Source organism: Babylonia areolata, chromosome 27 (genome assembly GCF_041734735.1).
Source record: "Babylonia areolata isolate BAREFJ2019XMU chromosome 27, ASM4173473v1, whole genome shotgun sequence".
Lineage (NCBI taxonomy): Eukaryota > Metazoa > Mollusca > Gastropoda > Neogastropoda > Buccinidae > Babylonia > Babylonia areolata.
The window spans coordinates 11852040-11875845 of NC_134902.1; the positions used below are offsets into that span (position 1 = coordinate 11852040).

At 41.0% G+C, this 23806-nt stretch overlaps 1 protein-coding gene across 1 annotated transcript; it reads left to right on the top strand.

Annotated features, from left to right (window-relative positions):
- The first annotated feature begins 283 nt into the window (after positions 1–283).
- On the top strand, positions 284–23033 carry LOC143301445 (very-long-chain 3-oxoacyl-CoA reductase-like). Its single transcript, XM_076615747.1, has 10 exons — positions 284–444; positions 1719–1765; positions 11013–11088; positions 13105–13212; positions 13812–13873; positions 14960–15004; positions 16506–16622; positions 16893–16958; positions 18136–18303; positions 22041–23033. The coding sequence occupies exons 3-10, from the start codon at positions 11028–11030 to the stop codon at positions 22131–22133; spliced, it is 720 nt and encodes a 239-aa protein (XP_076471862.1). The 5' UTR covers positions 284–444; positions 1719–1765; positions 11013–11027; the 3' UTR covers positions 22134–23033.
- The last annotated feature ends 773 nt before the right edge of the window (positions 23034–23806 follow it).

The following is a 23806-nucleotide window of genomic DNA, read 5'->3' on the forward strand; positions in this document are numbered from 1 at the left end:
CTTCATTAAACAAAATCATGAAACGCTTACCTGTCTTCATCTTTGGGAAATCGGAACAATGTCCATCCTTTTTTGCGCGAGTTTTTGCAGTTTACAGCAGAACACCAAGCCATTTCCTCTGCTGCCGTAACTGTCTGGCCGCTTGAGGGCGCATACTATTTCCGGGCGAGAGCTGCTCGCGCGGCGGCTTCACGCGAAGCGCTGAGTGATTCATCTCGCTAAGTTTAGTGCCTCTGGATCAACCTACACTCCATTCGTTATCTCCCCTCAGAGTGACAAACATGGCCAGCTACTTCGGAAGGTACGCCGACTGTCTGTGTGTTGTGGGCGCTGTCAGTGCGGGTTATGTGGCACTGAGAGTGTGCAGCCACATACTGCGTGTGACCTACAGGGCCGTTCGTCGCTGTTTCCCTGTGGACCCCAAACACTATGGACGGTGGGCAGGTGAGATGTCAGCAACAACACTGGTGTTCACTTGTTCAATGTGTTGCTTTCAGTATCTGACACACTGTCGCAAGCAAGGTGCCGTTTTCTTTTTCCACATTATTTCATGTTTTCATTTGCACAATTTTCTATCTGGCATTGCCGTTTTTAATCAGCACACACCAACTTTCAAATAATGTAGGTACGTGTGAAAAAAAGGAAAAAGAGACATCATCATATAACGCATAACTATACCGTGTACGTGATTCACGTACACCAGCCACGTAATCACGGAAAAAGATAACAATATCACAAGATAATTTGTCCTTAAAAGGAGATGCTTGGTGTGGTAGCACACAGTTAAATCCTATATAGTACAAATTTAGACATGCATAAGCCATTTAGCTGATTTGCATACTCTCAGAAGCACACAATCTCAGCTGCATCAAATACCCATGCACCCACTATCAGTCTCCATTTCACACTCGTTATAAGAAATGACTAAAAACATGTAAAACGACCTTTAAATATAAGCAAGTTGGTTACAATAATAAAGCCCGTAAATCAAGGAGAATTTATAGCATAAATAAATAACTGAACGATCATATATTAGAATAAATGACAACAACAATAGAAATAACAATAATAGTAATAATAATAATGATAATGATAGTAATAATAACAACAGTAATGATGATAACAGCAACGATACTACTACTACTACTACTACTACTACAACTACAGCAACTACTACCACCACCACTACCACCAATAATGATAATAATGAATGATAAAATAAATCAAGATTCCTTGTCCTATACTAGAAACTAGGCACAGAATGGGATGAAAATACAATACAGTGCACTGACTTCCAAATCAGATGTTCTGCAAAAGAGCCTGGATGTTCAACGCTAAAATTCCTTAGTGCTACCCCCAGGGCTGGACACAGATAGAAACCACGGTTCACCATGTTGGGTATCTGTAACTTTGAAGCTGGGTTGACCGTGGAAGATTTTTTTTTTTTTTTTTTTTTTTTTTTTGCTTCGTGCTTTTGAAAGACAGGTATACTTGTGTGCAGTGTGTGTGTGTGTGTCTGTGTGTGTGACACCTTGTTTTCAATGTAAAGAACCGACTGTCTCCGCTTCAAGACCGCTGCCCCACCATTAGTTGTCTCACCGCACGCTCCATCTCGATATCAGGTTACTCTGCTTCATGCGTGTGTGTGTGTGTGTGTGTGTGTGTGTGGTTGTGTGTGTGTGGTTGTGTGTGTGTGTGTGTGTGTGTGTGTGTTTCAGTTGTCACTGGCTGTACAGATGGCATTGGAAAGAGTTATGCTTTACAGGTACACTGCCACCCTCTCTCTGTCTATCTGTCTGCCTGTGTTTGTTTCTATCCACAAGCCTATCCGTCCGTAGGACTGTCTGTCCGTCGTCTGTCTCAGTTTCTGTTTTTTGTGTGTCTTTCTGGTCAGTCTGTCTGTCTCTCCAATGATAATGATATCAAAATTATTTTCAATATATTAACGCTTCTTCTCGCTATCTTTGTCATTGTCTCTATCCCTCTACAACTTTATCAAATTGACGTTCACTTTTAAAAAAATATTATTATCCATCTCTCTCTCTCTCTCTCTCTCTGCAGGGCACGGGAATTTTCATAGGGGAGGATTTCTCGTTTAGAATCAGGGAAATAAGACGTAAATTAACGCCCCATTTGAAAAAAGCAAGAAGTGACAATAAAAGAGCGTCCATGGTTTTTGACCATCTTGTTATAGATGGTATCAAATTCTCTCTCTGAACAGTGAAGGGAATTTGACTGAAATGAAACAGGACTGTGGCCGCTCTTCTCTAGAAGATAATATTGTGTGTCTGAATGCGCAAAGTAATTTTTCCACAGTTAAGTCCAAGGGAACAGCCAAAAACATGACACCGGTTGCAAACCCGGTTAAGGTCGAAACATCACGTGCCTGTGCACCCAAAGACCGTGTCGATGACAGTGACAATGACAGGGGTGGCTGTGTGAGTGAATTCGGCACGGGGCGTGTTGTGCGGACTAGCAGAGATAAAAATACACATGTGTTTACACTTAACTCGTTGAAGATATTGCATTGGAATATTAATGGATTGATTCCAAAGTTAAGACATAAAGATTTTGTTACTTTTGTTCGTTCTGTTATTTGTTTCGTAGAAACATGTCTTGAGACTTTTCGCTCAGACATCTTTGCTGATTACGCAAGTTTTTTTTAAAATTTTTATATAAACCTGCGATTAAACTTTCTAATCACGGTCGTCCTTCGGGCGGAATTGTGTGCCTTATCAAGAAAATACATGAATCATTTGTTCGCCCTATGGATGTAAATTATGCTAATATTTTGGTTTTCCTCATAGATAAAGCGATGTTAGACACGATGAAAGATATTTTGTTTGTTTGTGTTTATGTACCACCTGAGGGATCACCGTTGTATTCCTATTTTGATCATGATAATGGTATTAGTTTGTTGGAAGATTGCTTAACGGATTGTTTGTTAACACTTGATGACGTATACATTTTCTTAACAGGAGATTTCAACAGTAGAACTGCTGATGCAACGTCTGAAGTTTTTCATGATACAAGTATTATTGATTCATTACATTTAAGTCACCCGGTCAGCATGAACAGAACGTCTCAAGACAAAATTGTGAATATGTATGGTAAACTTTTGTTGAATTTGTGTACCACATTTGATCTAAGTATTTTGAATGGTGCGTGTAATGGCGACCATCAAGGTTGCTACACATACATCTCAGATTCAGATAGCAGCGTGAATGATTATTTTATAATGTCCAGTGATTTGTTTGCCACGCTGTATTCTTTTTGTGAACTTAATGTTAAAGACATGTTTTGTTCTGACCATGTGCCACTAGAAATATGTTTATGTTTTCCTAGCAAAAATGTTAAAATGAAAGTAACTGAGGAGAAACAAGCAGTAGATAAGATAATTTGGACTAGTGATAAAGCGCCAATGTTTTTTGACTCGATGAATACCGAAGAAACTCGCAGAATGTTAGAGTTAGCTGTAAGTTTAATCGATTGTAATATTGACGAAGCTCTGGCTACTTTTAACAATTGTATTAAACAGAACGCAGAGTGTATGGTTAAACGAATTAGAGTGTGTAGTGAGAAGAAAACAGACGACTGGTATGATACAGAATGCAGAACAGCAAGAACCCATTTACGAAGACTTTTCAGGATTGCGTGTCGAACACAAAGTGCTAAAGACCGAAACTTTTTCTGCATTGCACGCAGAGAATATAAACACCTGTTAAAGCGCAAAGAGAAAGACTTTCATAATGCTTTTCTAGATCAGTTATTATCTTCAGTAAAGGATCAAAAACAGTTCTGGGAAAACGTAAACAAACTTTCATTTAAAAGAAAATATGCGAACAGTGACATAACCATTGATGATTGGTTTTCACACTTTAAGAATCTACTTTAAAAAAAGGCACAGATAGAGGATGAAGAACTAGATGTTGAAGATACCGATAGCTATTTTAATCGACCAATAAGAAAAGAAGAAATTCTGCTCGCATTTAGGAAAATAAAAAACAGGAAAGCTGCTGGCCCAGATGGGATTATTGGTGAACTATTAAAACAAGCAAGTGATCATATTGTAGACTTTTTTTGTTGTATTGTTTAATGCTTTATTTCAAAAAGGTATTTTTCCAGAAAGCTGGACAGTAGGTATTGTGCTTCCTTTGTACAAAAAGGGTGATGTCAACGACCCTAATAATTACAGAGGTATTACTTTAAATGATGTTAGCAGTAAAATTTACAGTACAGTCATTAACCAACGTTTACAAGAGTGGGCTGAAGAAAACAACATAACTGGTGAACATCAAGCCGGATTCAAAAGAAATTATTCAACGATTGATCAGTTTTCTTTGAACAGGAAGTTATATGTTGCTTTTATTGATTTCGAGAAAGCTTTCGATTCTATTAACAGGAAGATTCTTTGGGCAGTATTAGCAAAAAAGGGAATAAAAGGCAAGTTATATAACTGTATTAAAAGTATGTACAATAATGTTAAAGTTAAAATACGGTGCGGGTTTAAACTGACTGATTATATTAAGTGTACATATGGTGTAAAGCAGGGTGACGTGTGTAGCCCAATTTTGTTTTCTCTTTTTATAAACGAACTTAGCAGTACAACTTATTGAAAATGGCAAACATGGCGCTCTGTATACAACTGATTATTTTGAACTTTTTATTTTGTTATTAGCAGATGATGTTGCACTGTTATCAGAAACTATAGTAGGATTGCAAACACAATTGAATAGCTTGCAGCGGGCAGCTTTTTCCCTTGATCTAAAAGTTAATTTGAATAAAAGTAATATAATTGTGTTTAGGAAAGGTGGTTATCTAGCAGAAAGAGAAAGGTGGACATTTAATAACGCTGTGATGCTTGTTGTAAATGCTTATAAATATTTAGGTATAATCTTCTCTACTAGACTTAGTTTCACAGCAGCTTGTAATGATCTTACGAGTAAAGCAAAGAATGCTTCACTGGGTATAATGAAAAAAACTGAATCTACTTAAAAATAACAACTTAGATTTATTATTGAGACTGTTTGATTATCAAATTCAGCCAATTGTTCAGTATGGTTCAGAACTATGGGGCCTTGACGATGCATGCCGTCAGTGTGAAAAAGTTCACTTATTTGCTCTGAAGAAATTTTTAGGGGTTGACACACGAACGCCCAATGATTTAATTTATGGCGAAACCAATAGATATCCTATTTACATAAACTGTATTATACGCTGTATCCGTTACTGGCTGAAATTGACTAGGTTGGAGGAATGTAGGTTGCTACGTAGAGCTTATAGAATGTTACTTGACCTAGATGCAAGAAATAAGAGAAATTAGGTTTCGAATGTCCGTTGTAAATTGTTTCAGTTTGGTTTTGGATATGTATGGGAAAATCAAGGGGTTCAAGATGTTAGATCGTTTATAAATGAGTTTAAAGACAGATTAATTGTATGCAGATGGCAAGAGTGGGACTCTCATATTAAAAGTAGCGATAGATTTGAAATATATCGAACGTTTTGTACTGTTCATGATATTAAATTGTACCTGCGAATGGATTTAGATAGACACTTGAAATTTGTCATGACTAAGTTTAGATTTGGTATCTCTGAAATTGCTCAACATCGATTACGTTATAGTAAGCATACCGAAAAATATTTAGTTTGTCCATTATGTAAAACTGGAAAAGAAGATGAGTTGCATTTTGTTTTATATTGTCCAGTATTGACTGATGTGAGAACACGATATATCCAACAAAATTCTATAGGTATCCAAGTCAACTACGGTTAAGCTTACTTATGGCTTCTTGTAATGAAAAGATTGTAAGGAATTTTTCAATTTATTTATACAAGGCATTCCAGTTGCGATCGGTAATGACTTCATGATTGCTGAACTCATTAGGATTAAGATTATGATTATTAGTCAAATGCAGATACTATATTGTTGTACACTGTTTACCCCATTCATGAGGGGAATGGCCTTATATGAATAAACCATCCATCCATCCATCTCTTGGTCTTTCTTTCTCTTAATGAAAGTTATTTCTCTAAATTTCTAAAACAAGCCAAAATAATCCCACTTTATAGATTTGGACATAAAACTGATCCTTCCAATTACAAATTTATATTATTTTCATAATTTAGGATCGAGCTAGTGCACACGCTTTCGTCGGGAATGTTTAGTCACTTGCAGAGCGACAACCAAAAAAAAAAGAAAAAAAAAAGAAGGTCACATGACGTCATGTGCAGCCCAACACCGTGACTGGCTTCTCTGTGTGTGCACTGCCTTTCTTCGGACAGCTTTTAGACAGAGTTCGATCACATCATTTTATTTGCACAGACTGAACCAAACACCAAAAACTATGTCGTCAAAATTGGTCTTTAGAACTCAAGACATATACAGTATTTTAAAAGAAAGCAACGTAGTTTAATACTTTAAAATCTTAATTTAAAAAAAAAAATTATCTTTTAGATTCATCCGATCGAGATCTGGCGTAAAGAAATGACATCAAGCATATCACGTAATCGGCTGGGAACCTTTGCATTGAAACGGAATATATTACGATAGATCCCGTCGACAGGGTCCAAAAACAACAATTTCCCCTGCCCTCAATTTCACAAAGACAGGGGAAAGTGTGTCTGCTGTGGAAGAAATAATGCTTCAAACTGAGAATTCGGTGTGTAAAGTCTCTCCAAAGTGGAAGCCAGATTAGGCTCTGTGTTGAATTTTCCATAGCTCTATCAGTTCGAATACATAACTTGTAAACTTGCAAAAATACTCATCAAAATAGTTCAAAATCCTTTTGTCGGAACAGGCGATTTCCACTACGAAATGTTAACTTTTTTTTTTCCTGTGCTCTCCCTGTTTTCCGTCGCAATATAATCGAAATTGGCTCGGCGACGTACAGATCCAGATCCAGATTCGGTGACCAAGAAAAACCGGCAATGGAGACGCACATGCGCACGCGGTTCTCGCTAAGAATAACCGGGGCGTCCCGACGAAAGTCCGACGAAAGAGGGTCTGCACAACCTCCCCATTATCAGTTTATTAACTTCTTGAATAATATAGACGTATGAGACATCTGTCATTAGTTATATTCGTTTCACGATTGTATTCTTTAATTGCTGATTAGTAAATGTTAATAAAATTCATATCAAAATTATGCTTTCGTTTAAATTCCTCATTAGAAATAAAGTGACCATCTTCAAACAAAAAGTGTGCAATACAAAGTATTCCTTTATTGACCCATGTTTTGCCCATAATAAATGTTTTCCCTATCTGTATTCTTTTATTATAAAACACTGGTTCTACAATAAGTTCAACAGAGGTTTTACAATTCATTTTATAGAAAAAAAATGTTTGTATGCATTAAATACCTCTGTCCAGAATGCATTTTGATTTAGAGAAGAACGATGCTATTTCTGGCCCGTATAATTTAATATAATTAAGTACAGGAATACTGGACAACGCAACATGTTTTCCATTTATGATAAGTTGAACAAAACACTCTTGTTCTACCGCAGTAACATTTTTTTTTTTTTTTTTTTTTTTTTGTGATTTCGATAAATGGTTTATGTTTCTCGACTTTGTGAGAGTTTCGATGTTAATTATCATGGGCTACTTCTACGAAAACTAGTTATGTGTAGACCACGCTCTTTCTCTTGTAAGATCATTTCTTATAACTCCTCATATAATAGAGTATTTTCGTAAGTGAAGTACAATCTAAATTTCAAACTCAAGCATTTGGTGTCCCGTAAGGATCTGTATTCGGTCATATTATCTTTTCCATTTGATATCAGATATCTTCCCCTTCAAATGGCGTGTGTGAACTTTTCACTGACAATACGTCCATTCGCTGGAGGCATTCCAACCCAAATCAACTATCAACCACTCTGCAAGATAGTGATAGTCAGCTAATTAAACGGATTGAACTTGAACGAAATACAACTCTCTTATGAGTTTGAAACATTGAAGACTAAAGTGTGAAAGGGCCACGTTTCCTGCAGGAGAGCCATCACGGTCACCCCAAATGCTGCCTGCCTGAGCAGAACAAGTTTTCAGCAATGAAATGATATTGTACATTACAGCTTGGGTGTCGTTACTCTGTTGGATGACGTACACTGTGATTCTGTTGTTGGATGACGTACACTGTGATTCTGTTGTTGTATGACGTACACTGTGATTCTGTTGTTGGATGACGTACAGTGTGATTCTGTTGTTGTATGAGTACAGTGCGATTCTGTTGTTGGATGACGTACACTGTGATTCTGTTGTTGTATGACGTACACTGTGATTCTGTTGTTGGATGACGTACAGTGTGATTCTGTTGTTGTATGACGTACACTGTGATTCTGTTGTTGGATGACGTACACTGTGATTCTGTTGTTGTATAACGTACACTGTGATTCTGTTGTTGGATGACGTACAGTGTGATTCTGTTGTTGGATGACGTACAGTGTGATTCTGTTGTTGTATGAGTACAGTGCGATTCTGTTGTTGGATGAGTACAGTGTGATTCTGTTGTTGTATAACGTACACTGTGATTCTGTTGTTGTATGAGTACAGTGTGATTCTGTTGTTGTATGACGTACACTGTGATTCTGTTGTTGTATGACGTACACTGTGATTCTGTTGTCCCTGTAGCATTTCTCCATTTTCCATAGATGAGTGGAAGAAGCGTCAGAACAGTCTGTAACCTCTAAAACTGATTTGCGCATGGGGTGGGGTTGTGGTTCTGAGAATCTCATTTATGCTCATGTTGGTTGTATTGTTCCTCCCATTGGGGGAGGTTGGTATGCACAGTAAGCGACAGCTGTTTCACTCGGTGCAGTGCTCATCGGGTTTGCTACCCGTTCCTGACTGCTGACCGGACAGAAACACTCGCTCAAGCAAATGAAAAGTACCCACAGGTCAGGAGGGACCTCTATATATTTTGTGAAGAATATGCTTCTCAAAAACCAACATGTATTACGTTTTTGTCAGAACATATTTATCTGTGTGAAATTCGGGCTGCTCTCCCTGAGGAGGGCGCGTCGCTACACTGAGATCACCACGCGTCTTTTTTTTTTCTTTTTTGTTTGTTTGTTTGTTTGTTTGTTTGTTTCCTGCACTTTTATTTGTTTTCCTATCGAAGTGGAATTTTCTGCAGAATTTCGCCAGGGACAACCTTTTTGTTGCCGTGGCTTTTTTTTTTTTTTTTTTTTTTTTTTTGACTCACTTGTGTAAACAAAGTGAGTCTATGTTTTAACCCAGTGTTCGGTTGTCTGTGTGTGTGTGTGTGTGTGTGTGTGTGTGTGTGTCTGTGTGTCCGTTGTAAACTTTAACATTGACATTTTCTCTGCAAATACTTTGTCAGTTGACACCAAATTAGGCATAAAAATAGGAAAAATTCAGTTCTTTCCAGTCATCTTGTTTAAAACAATATTGCATCTCTGGGATGGGCACAAAAAAATAAAAAAGAAGCCTAATTATATGCAAACTGCATTTACTGTTATATTTATATTTTTGGTATTCTCTAAACTTGGCACTTTGACCTCTTATTCTGACACAACAACAAGAGGAGTCATTATTATCCTTTTTTGTTCAAACAGGAACTTCTTTTGCTAAGCATGGAATTTTAATTTATTTTTCAAACGTTTTGGTGCAGATAGTAAAAAAGGGAAATTACTCTGTAATTAATGCTAGGGGACTTAATTTATCACAAGTGAGTCTTGAAGGCCTTGCCTCTCTTGTTCTAACATGCGCTAAGTGCATGCTGCACACGGGACCTCGGTCTATCGTCTCATGCAATTGACTAGCGTCCAGACCACCACTCAAGGTCAAGTGGAGGGAGATAAAAATACTGGCGACTGTGGGATTCGAACCAGTCCGCTCAGATTCTCTCACTTCCTAGACGGACACGTTATTTACCGCTAGGCCATCACTCGTGGAGCAGAAAGCTGAAGGTATTTTGGGTATAACAGTGGTGTTGACATCTGCACTTTGCAAATAGACACGCCCTGAGGGGGCCGGTGACAAGGGACAGTAATCCACAGGGTGACTGAACCCAATTCTTGATAGTGAATTCCTAGTCAAAACAAGCCTGTTGGGTTCTTGGGTGATGCATGATACGGTAGTATAGAAAGAATATTAAATCTAAGCCGACACATCTTCCTTTTCCATAAAAGGAGTGGATTAAGCAACAACAACAACAACAACAAAAAAAACACCTTCGTTTAACTTTTAACCTTTGAAACCGATTGGCGCTTGGGGTGTGTGGTTGTAGTTGAAACAATCTCATTTATGTTCATGTTGGTTGTTTTGTTCCTCCAACTGGGAGAGGTTGGTGTTAGCAATGCAAGCAACAGCTGTTTTGCAGTATGTAGTGCATGCTCTTTGGGTTCGCTGCCCACTCCTGACGGCTGACTGGAGATAAACACTCACTCAAGCAAAATGAAACTCTCAACAGCTCGGAAGGGTTCTCTCTCTCTCTCTTCCCCTTTCGCACAACACACTCATAAATACACAAATAAATGAACACGCACACATCTATCTATCTGTATATTTACTAATAGAGACATATTCTATTCTATTCTCTATTCTATCTATCTACACACACACACACACACACACACACACACACACACACACACACACACACACACACACACGTGTGTGTGTGTTTTCATATTACGTTTTTTTTTTCCTGAGTATTTTATAACTATCATGAATTTAGTTCGTGAAGTGCACACACTTGCCGGGGACTGGATGTATCCTTTCCTATTATCCTCGGAAATAAAGAACAATGTCTTGTCTTGTTTCTCTCTTTCTATTTTACTTCTCGTCTTTATTTTTTCATAAGAAATTTCTCTCGTTTGCTCACTTCCTGTTTTTTCTTCTTCTTTTTAATTAAAAAAATCTTCTAACTCTTTTTTTTACTTGGAGGGAAGTGTTTTCGAAAAAAAACGTATACTTTATCTATTATCCCTGAGTAAAAAAAAAAAATTGATTAACCCTCTGTGTGTGTGTGTGTGGGTGTGTGTGTTCACAGCTGGCAGAGAAAGGGATGGACATTGTACTCATCAGCAGAAACCCCCAGAAACTGTCTGCAGTTGCTGAACAGATTGGTGAGTGAGTGAAAGAGAGAGAGAGAGAGAGAATGTGTGTGCGTGTGTGCGTGCGTGTGTGTGTGTGTGTGTGTGTGTGTGACATGCGACCAAATTTCTTGCCCACTTTTTCACAGACTGTCCATGATGTATGGAGTGCCAGAACAATCAGTTTGACGTTCATTTGTCACTCTCACTTTTCCAGGTTTCAGCAACACGAATTCCTGAATTAACTTTTAAAAAAACCGACGGTTATCCGAACTTCATCCACGGGACAGTTCTTGTTGCCGTAGTTAAGAGATCGAACATTCGACAGAATCACAGATAGTAGTGGCAGCTTTTTTACATTGTTTAACTTGTTTCCTCTTCACACCTCCTCTCCGTCTTGTTTGACATACTTCCTTTCTTTCACTTGAAACCCCATTCTCTTCGTCAAGGAGCAGTTTCCTTGAAAAAACAGAGTGGTCACAAAGTGAACGTGAAAAAAAGGAGAAACTCTCATCGTGCTGTTCGGCACCTGTACCACCTGGCTGTCCGCCATTTGACCATAGTGTGATGCAAACACACCAAAGACACATTCCCAGAATCAGGCAAGCGTATCCTACACTTCATGTTTGTCAGTCAGTGCACCACTCTTAACATTTGTGTATCTTAACTGACGGGCGCAATAGCCGAATGGTTAAAGCGTCTGACTTTCAATCCGAGGATCCCGGGTTCGAATCTCGGTGACGGCGCCTGGTGGGTAAAAGGTGGAGATTTTTTTTTATCTCCCAGGTCAACATAATATTATATGCAGACCTGCTTATTGCCTGAACCCCTTTCATGTATATACGCAAGGAGAAGATCAAATACGCACGTTAAAGATCCTTTAATCCATGTCAGCGTTCGGTGGGTTATGGAAACAAGAAAATACCCAGCATGCACACCCCCGAAAACGGAGTATGGCTGCCTGCATGGCGGGGTAAAAACGGTCATACACGTAAAAGCCCACTCGTACATACGGGTGGAAGTGGAATTTGCTGCCCACGAACGAAGAAGAAGAAGAAGCAGAAGAAGAAGAAGAAGTGTATCTCAAGAATCAGGTCGAAGACAAAACATTCCCTCGTGAAGCACCATCCTTTGCATGATCTGTCATTGTAACATTGCTGAAGGACCTGGTATTTTATTTCTAACAGCGCTGTTGGCTGTTTCACCTGACACCGTGTGAATGACATGCAGACAGAAGACACGTTATCACCATCTCATCATGCTAAGTGAGCTTTTCAAAATCTTCAAAAAGTCCCAAACAACATTTACATACTAATAGATTAAACGCCGAGAAAAATCAGGAATTATGCAAATGGTGACACAAACATCTCCACCATGATGACATTGCTTTACATTTCAGTGTGACCACCCTTACAGTTCATCAATTGAATTGCAGCTAGAATATTACACAATTTTGATAACCAATTTCAATTTGGTCATACTTATAGTTGAACAATTTAAATTGCAAGTGATATATCACATAATTTTCATAATCCACAAAGAATACTGACAAAAAGTGGTTACTGCTTTCTGTTTCCACCTCTTCCAGTATATTTACTGGGGGGAAAAAGATTCACATTATGTTTGTCACGTTTCCCTTACCAGTACTGACCTCCTTCATGGAGTTCCCATTCTGTCAAGTTGGGAAGGAAAAAAAGTCGATGGACTCAGACCCCCCCATCCCCTTTAACATGTCCCGTGACAATATTATCCCCACAATCTCTCCGTGGAAATGAAAGTAAACGGAAAGGAGTTTTTTCTTTCTTTCCAAAGTCGCGCATAATAAACAATGGAAGTTTCCTTTCTGTCCAGTGCTAAGTACATGGCATGTATAATGGAACTCGCCGTCTTCCTGAAGCTACGAAGAATAGTCAAAGGAAATTTAGTGAAAGGTGAGTGTTTGTGTATGTGTGTGATTGTGTGTGTATGTGCGTGCGCGTGTGTGTAAGTGTGTGTGAGTGTGTTTACCTGGCTAATCAGCTGACAACCTGTATGACTGCACACTTTCAGTTCAGCAGTTCCAGGTGTCAGTGAAAGTGATCACGGCAGACTTCAAGAAAACAGACATCTACGACAACATCAAGCAACAGCTGACTGGACTGGACATTGGCGTTCTGGGTATGTGGGGGGTGGCTGGTTGATTTTTATATCTAACGTCAGTTCATACTAGGCCTCTATTGCAAAGTTCACGTCAGGGAAAACACACTGACTTGACTGAAAAATAAAGCCCACACATATGTAGTCATGAAGAAAAAATAAACGGAGAGAGGGAGAGATTGTGTGTGTGTGTGAGTATGTGTGTGTGTGTGTTTAGATGTTGGTTAAACTTGTGCGACTTGAGGGTAATACTCCATTGTTTAAAACCAAGGGAAGAAAAAGACCGGTTAATCAAGCATGGGATCAGTTCCACATGGACCTGACACCTGAACCTGAAACACATCGCGAGCTGTCAATGTGCTCAGTGTCAGCTGGGTCGGTCATCTCTGTATCATGTTTGATGGAAAACACACAGACAGACAGAAGGCATCTCAACACCTCCCTGCAGAGGGGAATGTGTTGTGTGCATTGTTCACACCACTGTTTTGTTTTGCATCATTCATAGTGTACGTACTGAATAAATCAGTCCTTGCTGTGTGTGTCAAATGTCATGCTGTGCAGTGAGTGTTGTGCTACAGATGTCAGAGTTTCATGGTCGTGCATGTTCATTTTGTTTCCAGTGAACAATGTTGGTATGGGGACCCCACTCAATTACCTTTGTGAAATAGACGACTTCGAACAGGTAGGTGGCTTTCGTGATATGCCTTGGATTATGTGTGGTTTAGTTTTCAGTCAGATATAAAGGTCTCATAGTCTCTCGGCATGGGATGACGAGGCTCATTCCTCTCCTTCCGCCGTGTGAACATTACCCAGGAGAAGTCAGACACCTGTTCACAAGAAAGAAGAAAATCGGAGAAAGATGTATTTCCCAAGAACGCAACACCATGGCGAAACGTGGCCTCGAACCCTGCTCACCCGTGAGTGCTGGATCAGATGTCTAACGCCTTTCAGACTCTGCCACGGCACCTAATCTAGTTCTGGGGGGAAAAAATACTGGCGACTCTGCCGGGATTCGAACCAGTGCGCCGCTCAGATTCTCTCGCTTCCTAGGCGGACGCGTTACCTCTATGCCATCACTCATAGCGGAGTGGATGTTCCAGACTTAGAAAAGAGACAGACTACTTGCTTTTATAATGTGTTTCCGCACTGTTGGACTCGCGAGGCAGACAAAGCGCTCCATACTCCGCGGCACTCAGTCAGTTTGCTGTTGTCACACCATCGTCTGTCGAAAAGTCATAAGTTTCGGTTCACTATATGCCACTTGTTTGGAAGATGAGTTGACAGAAAACTGTGCCAAACAGTCAATCACTCCTGTCATTAATAACGTGCACACTGACAGATAAAATGAAGAAGTAACGATGATGATGATGATAACGATGGCGATTAAACAACACAACAAGAAACAACTCTCTTCCCAAAATAGCCTCCCTTCCCTGCTTCTTCTTTGTCTTCAGTTTCTTTTAGAGTTATGCATGCGTGTGAATGACTGATGCGAGAGCGCCTTGATTTGTCTCTGCAGAACATTCAGCGCTATATAAATACCATTATTATTATTATTAAACAACGTTTCATTTGTATTCATTCCTGCGATCATGATCTGCAGTTCTGTTGATCATCATGAGTTTAGTGCGTCAGTGATGTAAAACTAACACTCCTTTACATTTCAGTTCATTTTGCGTCAACAGTAAACAGTATTCATTCCTTCATGGTGTGCCTTGTTTCGTCCAGGTCATGGAGAATGGCCTTGATGATGTGGTTTGTGTTACAGTTGTACAGAGATGTCGTCAACGTGAATGTCCTTTCTGCTGTCATGGTGAGCCCCTCCCTTTCCTCCCGCCCTCTTTCTCTGTCTCTCTCCTCTGAAAATTCACCAGTCTTTTGTCCATGCTTATGTATGGTTGATTATTTGTTCACACAAGGGGACAAAGTTAAAGTGAGTAAATCATCTTCTCTCTCTCTCTCGCTTGCTCGCTCGCTCGCTCCGTGTATCTACTTTCCTCTTTCAATGTGTATGCCGAAGTGATAACGCCGTTAAAATCATATTATTTTTGGTATACTTGTATTTGTATTTGTATTTCTTTTTATCACAACAGATTTCTCTGTGTGAAAATCGGGCTACTCTCCCTAGGGCGAGCACGTCGCTACACTAGAGCGCCACCCTTTTTTTTTCTTTTTTTTTTTGTGTATTTTTTCCTGCGTGCAGTTATATTCGTTTTTTTTCCTAGCGAAAAAATATCTCGGGCATTCAAGAATTTCTTTCGAGTCTGAGGTAAAGGAGACGTTCCCATCGCTTCAAACACACTGCAATATGTGTCCGTTTATTTATTTATTTTTTGCATATATCTACAGAGATCCGCTTTCGATCGGACCATAACACGGGGGAGGCGGGAGGGAGTTCGTTGCCGCGAAACTGTTGTAATTATATGGCTTGAACTTCGACAATTTTGAGTTTGAACTTCATCATTGTGACATTTGTTTCCCGTAGACCTACATCATTCAATGATATCTCATTAAAAAAAAAAACCGCACAAATTTGCAAAGTAAACAACACAAAAGCGTTCAATAGATTATCATAAGAAGGATATTCCACCAAGAACCGAAAACATATTTTTGGAACAACTTTTTCACATTTTTGCACGCCATGCGCCACCACTGGGTCGGCCATTCGCTGACACTGACTACACTGCAGGAAGACAACCAGGCGTGCTCCATTGTCATGCTACTGGTGGAAGTGGTGAGGATTTTTCTTCTTCTCAGAAGAAATCGTAGTAGCAGTAGAAGTAGTAGTCGTCGTAGTAGCAGCAGTAGTAATGGAAGTGGTTTATATATGTATATATATATATATATATATATATATATATATATATATATATACATATATTATATATAATATATTAGACGGGCGCAATAGCCGAGTGGTTAAAGCGATTGACTTTCAATCTGAGGGTCCCGGGTTCGAATCTCGGTGACGGTGCCTGGTGGAGATTTTTCCGATCTCCCAGGTCAGCATATATGCAGACCTGCTAGTGCCTGAACCCCCTTTGTGTGTATACTCAAGTAGATCAAATACGCACGTTAAAGATCCTGTAATCCATGTCAGAGTTCGGTGGGTTATGGAAACAAGAACATACCCAGCATCCACTCCTCCGAAAACGGAGTGTGGTTGCCTACATGGCGGGGTAAAAACGGTCATACACGTAAAAGCCCACTCGTGTACATACGGGTGAACGCCGGTGGGAGTTGCAGCTCACGAACTCAGAAGAAGAAGAAGATATCTGTATTACACATATCTATTTTCCTCTCGTATCGTACAGATGACGGGCATAGTGCTGCCTGACATGGTTCAGCGGAAAAGGGGAGCAATCATCAACGTGTCCTCTGCAGCAGGATTGCGGCCCGCGCCTTTCATCACCGTCTACTCTGCAACCAAGGTGTGGATAAAATGATAGCTTGTCGTCACTCATTAGATATCGTACGTGTGTGTGTGTGTGTGTGTGTGTGTGTGTGCGTGCGTGTGTGTGTCAGTGCATGCGTGCGTGTGTGCAAGCATGTGTATGTGTATGCATGCGTGTGTGTGTGCGTCCGCGCGCACGTGTATATATATATATATATATATATGTGTGTGTGTGTTTTGCTTAGAAACCTGTCTCCAACAATGTCGTGACTGCTTAAAAAATGAGAAAGATGTTGGTTTGTTACAGGTCTTTCTTCGCTATTTCTCAGAAGCTCTGAACATGGAATATTCCCCTCAGGGTGTCACAATCCAGGTAAAGTGAACATGGAATATTCCCGTCAGGGTGTCACAATCCAGGTAAAGTGAACATGGAATATTCCCCTCAGGGTGTCACAATCCAGGTATAGTGAACATGGAATATTCCCCTCAGGGTGTCACAATCCAGGTAAAGTGAACATGGAATAATCCCCATCAGGGTGTCACAATCCAGGTATAGTGAACATGGAATATTCCCGTCAGGGTGTCACAATCCAGGTAAAGTGAACATGGAATATTCCCCTCAGGGTGTCACAATCCAGGTAAAGTGAACATGGAATATTCCCCTCAGGGTGTCACAATCCAGGTATAGTGAACATGGAATATTCCCCTCAGGGTGTAGTGAATCCAGGTATAGTGAATATGGAATATTCCCGTCAGGGTGTCACAATCCAGGTAAAGTGAACATGGAATGTTCCCTTCAGGGTGTCACAATCCAGGTAAAGTGAACATGGAATATTCCCCTCAGGGTGTCACAATCCAGGTAAAGTGAACATGGAATGTTCCCTTCAGGGTGTCACAATCCAGGTAATAGGAGCGTGCATCTGTACCCCAGAGTGGAACTGCATCACAGCGTTTTTGCTCTTTCTGTCGTTGTGTCTGTCCATCTCATATTGCTACCTTCCTGCTTTGAAACCAGACCAGTTCTCAGGTGACGTTGACCAAAGATCATAGGTTGTAAATTACGGTCACAGAAGAGGCAGTGTCTCTTACCATACGGATACCTATTTCTGGTCACAGTTTGCACTGATTTCCATGCTGTTCTGCGTGTGTATGTGTGTGTGTGTGTGTTTGCGCGCGCCCGCGCGCGCGCGTGTGTGTGTGTGTGTGTGTTTGCGTGTGTGTGTGTGTGTGTGCGAGTGTGCGTGCGTGCGTTTGTGTGTGTGTGTGTGCGTGCGTGCGTGTGTGTGTGGTAGTAGTTGTAGTTGCAGTCCCCATTTTATCGTCTTTCCGCTTTAGATGAGATGGACGGGGAAATGGAGGGAGATGGGGCGGGACAAGTACATTCATACGTGATATGCGTGTGTGCGTTCGTGTGTGAGTGTGCGTTTGAAAGAGAAAGAGATAACAGTTCACAAATCATACGCCCCCTATTGACACCTGTCCCTGTTTGATCAACCAAGTCATTCAATAAACGGAAAGGTCAGTTCCACTGAGCCGTGTTCGTTGCACAGGTGGTGTGTCCCACCTTTGTGGAGACCAACATGACCAGCGGGGCCACTGGATCCTGGAACTGCATAGAGAGGTGGTTCTACCCGACCTCTGACGTGTACGTCACAGCAGCTCTCGGTACCCTCGGCAGGGAGCCCTGCACCCCGGCATACTGGCGCCACGAGCTCTGGGTAATAATATGTCAAATGTATATTTATTTTCAACACTGTCGAGGGAGAGAAATGAAACAGGGTGTGAAGAAAACCAGGGGAACTTGACGAGGTGCAGTCGGAGACAGAGATGTGAAAAAAGCTGGGAAGGAAGGAAGAGGAAGGAAGAGGAGGTGGGAAGAGGAAGCAAAAGGAGGAAGGAAGGGAAAGGCGTCATCAGTGGGAGTGGAGGGACAGGTAAAGACAGGTATATGGCAATGAGGACAGACAGAGGACAGATGGTTGAGGTGTACTCTATGAGTGAAGTTGAGGAACAGAATACAGCGCAAACAAAACAAAGAGAATGCAGTTGTATCTTTGCTTTCGAATAAGCCAGACGAGCCCATTGGTGTACTGGAATAAAACTGGTTAACACGAGGAGTTTATATTATCTTGAATATACTTATCATGTAAAACTGATGCAAAAGAGGCCTATCAGGTTGCTCTGCTGGCCAAATTTCGGGGCCAAATCAGTACTAAAACGCCTCATCCAGGGCCCGTCGTCTGATCAGCCATGTCAGCTCAGTCCCTCGCCTTAAGCATTGAATAGCCATGACCAGAAACGGGAACTGTTGTTTCTGAAAGAACAGGCGGGCGTTTGAGTTTGACATGGAAAGTCTGTTTAACTGAACGGGGAGTGTGATACAAACTCCCCATTTTGGTGTCACATAGGCCTACTGAATCATATCAAACTGTTGGAATTGAAAGCACAAGTAGGAGGGCAATTCCTTACTGGCATGAAGGGGGCGAGGAGGGGAGGGAGAGGCATACTGATAGCAACAGCTATGTTAGCCACAACAAAGGAAACCCCATTTTAAAGCATAACCCCAGGTCATATGGAAATTCCTGGACAGAAGTTGATGAGGGGCTTCTCCGAACGCCAAAGGGTTGCTGGCAGAACATGCCAAAGACACACATTGTGATGAAACGCCGCCGAAGTGGCGATGGTCTGCACTTCATGTGCTCTCGGATTCAAGCAGTTATTTCTCTCTGGGCCTGAGAATCGGGGAACCTGAGAGACTCAACGAGAAATGGTGCCAGCTACAATGTCTTTCTTGTAGTTCTCACTGATCCCGTTGAGAAGACGTCTCTTAGAAGATCGTCTGCTGCGAGATCTACCCCAGTAGTATTTGAGATTCCTGACTGGACACATTGCCGATCTTCATCCACATTGGATAAGATGTTAGACAAGGGTGTGATTCTCACAGAGGGAAATGACACATCTGGGTCTTGGTTCTTTGCTAGAAATTGCGGAAGAAACGTGATGTGATGGAACCGTCCCTGTGAAAGGTCATTTCCACAGTAGACCCACCCAGACCACATTTCTGACCCTCTGCTGACCAGTGACCAGCAAAGGGAGAAAGGTAGTGTTAATGTTCAACAGTCAAAGAGAACAGATGCCAAGGGTGTGAATCATGCCTTCTGAATGACATGTAGAACGAGGAACAAGCCCCACAGGGGACCCTTTCTGGTGTTGCGTGTCTCTCTGAGTGAAGCCCCGTCAGAGACCTCTTTGGGAAGGAAGTTCAAAACTTAGAAACGAAGGACCAACTTCTTGACCGTGGTGCAGATGGCTGATCTGTATTCTCGTGCTGGCTGACAGATAACGCCCTGTGCAGCAGTGAACCAGAACGTTGGCCGGCTGTATGGTTGATGGGCGGGACCCTGTGTTCCGTACAACAACCCAGCCATTTGAAGTCATACACTCAACAGGTCCGGGTACCAAGGCTGGGCCGGCCGGCGATTTCGGCGTGATCAGGCTGAGCTGTGTACGTTCCAGTTTGACTTTCTGAACCACCTTGGACAGGATCGTAAAGTGAGGAGAAGCATCAGCGATCAGATTGCTCCAGACAAGGCCCGAAGAGGGAGGCTGCTGTGCCAGGATGGACCTAAAGGCGGAACGTTCATCCTGAGAGATGTCAGACTTAAAGAGAATCGTGTCTCTTCTGGCCAGCACAAAATTTAAAAAATGAAGGCTAGTGGCCGCATCCGCCACTGGCAGGCAAAACGCAACATCACTGAAAAAAAAATCAGACGAGAGTCGCCAAAGAACCACAGCAGGTTGACCCAATGGATGATGTCAGAAAATATTTGCCGTTGAGACCTCCAAAGGATAGCGGCAGACCAATTCAGTCACTACTCTGAAGGAGAGATTGGCCGAGATGGGAAAGGGAGTGTGTTGATGGACCGGCATGAGGTCCTGGCCGGACAATTCCACCTCCCTGAAAGCTGGAGGGTGGGTGATGAGTTAGTGGGTCGATTAGCTATATTTCTGGTTTACAACATGCTGGATACTTTCAATCAGTTTCATTTTCTCAAGGAGGCGACACTGCGTTCAGATAAATCCATATGCTCGGCACTACATCTGCTGGGCAGATGCCTGACAGCAGCATAACCCAGTGCACTGGACACAGGCCTTCAGTGCATGCTTATATTTGTGTTCCTGTAGACTTCTACAGAATTTCGTCAGAGGGCAACACTCAAGTTGCCATGGGTTCTTTTTCAGTGCGTCAGGTGTATGCTGCGTTTATCGTCTCATCCGAAAGACTAGACGGTCAGTTTGATTTTGCAGTCAAACTTGGCAGAAAGGGCGAGAGCGGGATTCGAACCCAGACCCTCACGGACATTGTATTGGCAGATAAACGTCTCAGCCATTCTGCCACCTTCCTCCTCGACATGGTTAAATATATGACACCAAAAAAGGGAGTTTGTATTTTGCTTTCTGTTTGGTTGTATTCTGGTAAATGAGGACCGGAGATGGTCTGTATAAGACTTCTGAACTCTTTTCGCATGTGTCAGTTACACGTGTTGCGTGTTTTCGGCACTTTCCAACATGATCTGATTTGTGTGTGTGCGTGTGTGTGCACAGACTTGTGTCAGTATCCACTCTGCTTATCTACACTGGAGATTATGATAATAGTAATGATAATGATAATAGTAATGATGATGATAATAATCTAGTTCGTATATAGCGCAAACTCCCGACATGATGTGGTCTAAACGCCACACATGAAACGATACATATAAATTATACAGTAGTGCGTTATAACATGCCACAGCACATGAAACACACACACACACACACACACACACACACAGACTATATATATATATATATATATATATATATATACATACATGTATTGCACGCACGCACGCACACGCACACACACACACACACACTCGTGCGCGTGCATATATACTGTAAACACCCACCCACAGGCACAAATATTACACAATGATTTCAGTAGAGGGGATAAAAGTGGGGTGCATGAAGGAAGTAGACACACAGACAACATTCATCGTTACATCGAGAGGTCAGTTGGAACAGGTAGGTTTTGAAACTGGTTGTAAAGTGACGGCGATCCAAAGGTAGAGAATTCCAGACAGGTGGCTGATACCTCTGACCAGTTGTATTTGAAGAGGTTTTGTGGACTCGAAGGAGATTTTCTCCAGAAGACCTGAGATAACATCATAATGATGACGATGATGATGAACATGATGATGATAATGATAAACCATTTCTCTAGTACATTGCTGATACGGTTCACCGGCATACTGTCACCTGATGATGATGTACATATATTCTGCACATAGATATAATGGTTACCTGATGATGTCCAGTGCTGATACTGTCACCTGATGATGATGCATATTGCTGATTGTGCACACAGATATACGTCACCTGGTGACGATGTATACTGCTGATTGTGTCACAGATATATGGTTACCTGATGATGTCTGAATCGTCCGTCAAGTCCTTTTTGCTGGGGCTCAGAAACAAGGTGGCGCAACGTCACAAGGAAGATTGACGTCACTGCGCCGTCCTCAGGACCTGATGTCGTCACTGCCCGCTTGGTTCATCATCATCAGGCTTCTCTTTGTTGTCGTCGTCAATGTTATTTTTGGTGGTGGTGGTGGTACTTTCCTAAGCAGCACGATAGTAGATGTGCCTATTGTTATCCAGTCCTCACGAAGATGCACTCTCTCCTGTCTCATACACGCGTGTACACACACCTCAACACGATGCATTCGCATTATGCTATTCACACACAGATACACACACACGTGCGCGCGCGCGCACACACACACAGAAGTATTTTAACTTACACACACACACACACACACACACACACACACACACACACACACACACATTTTCATCAACAACGCCTCTAACTGGAAATATATTTTCATTTGTTCAGTTTTTTAAATAGTTTTTTTTTAGGTGTACTGTATTGTTACGAACATTAGTATATAATTGTCGTTGTGAAAGAGCGGCTTTGTGCTTCTTTTAACTTAACATGTTTTGTAAAAAGTTCAGGTACGCCCGTTATATCGTCTATCCAGAATTCATTTCATTCAGTGTTTACAAATGTTCTTGGTGTATACAGATCCAGTGAATTGTTCTCTGAGTATTTTACTGGGAGGGTTTTCTTCCACTTTGCTGTTGCTTGTTATTTTTAGAGACTTGATTTACTTTTGTATATTTAGAATACCATATTCTTCATTCGCAGTTTCATATATTGCATATAGTCTTTTAATGCTATCTTTTATTAATTCCAATTAAATTCATAGCACAGTCTCTGTAATCTCTTCGTCCTGAGCAATTGGGAGAAGAATTTATCAGTAAGTAAGTTTACGGGTATTGGAAATGTCAAAATAGCAATTCTACCGAGGGGTGTGCGCATACGTTTTGACCAAAACTTCATTTTCCTTCCCGGAAGATGTCAGGTTTTTGATCCCTTATTCCGTCTGAACCAAACATTCAATGTTTTATCAGTATTAAATTTTAGCCTTGGAAATTGTTTGAATCCACTTTGTAATCAAAGCATGCCCTGAAAAATCTTTGAATCCACTATTATTTTAAGCAATGTTTCATATGATTCTTTTTTTACCATCTAACGTGAATTTTGTATCGTCAGCAAACTGATTAATTCTAAGGAAAGTATCTAACATATTAATGCATTTAACACCTTCGTCTTCCTTAATCTTGGACGCTAGGATTTCTGAGCACAATACAAACAGAGTGAGATTGTATCTCCCTGGCGGCATCCTCTTTGTATTTTCAACTTTTGAATACTTTCCCACTTACTATTACATATGATTTTGCATCTTTGTAAAAGGTACGAATCCATTTACAGAAATCTGCACCAAAGTCAAAGGCATTTAATACTTTGCTCATGATTTTATATGACCAGTTTCCTGAATCAAATGCTTTTTCAAAATCAGTTGATATACCAATAAGCCTGGACGATATTCTGAATAAACTAAACAATGCATGATGTCGTGCAGGGTCCTCACGTTATCATCAGTATCATTGCCTGGAATAAAACCTGTCTGATCTTCATGTAAACATTGGCAGAACTTTCGTAATTCTGTTAGCTTAGCAGGTAGATCCTATTTTATAATCGACTTAACAACGAAACAGGCCTCCAGTTCTGTAGGTATTCTCTTGGTTTATCTCCTTATTTTTTTGTTATTG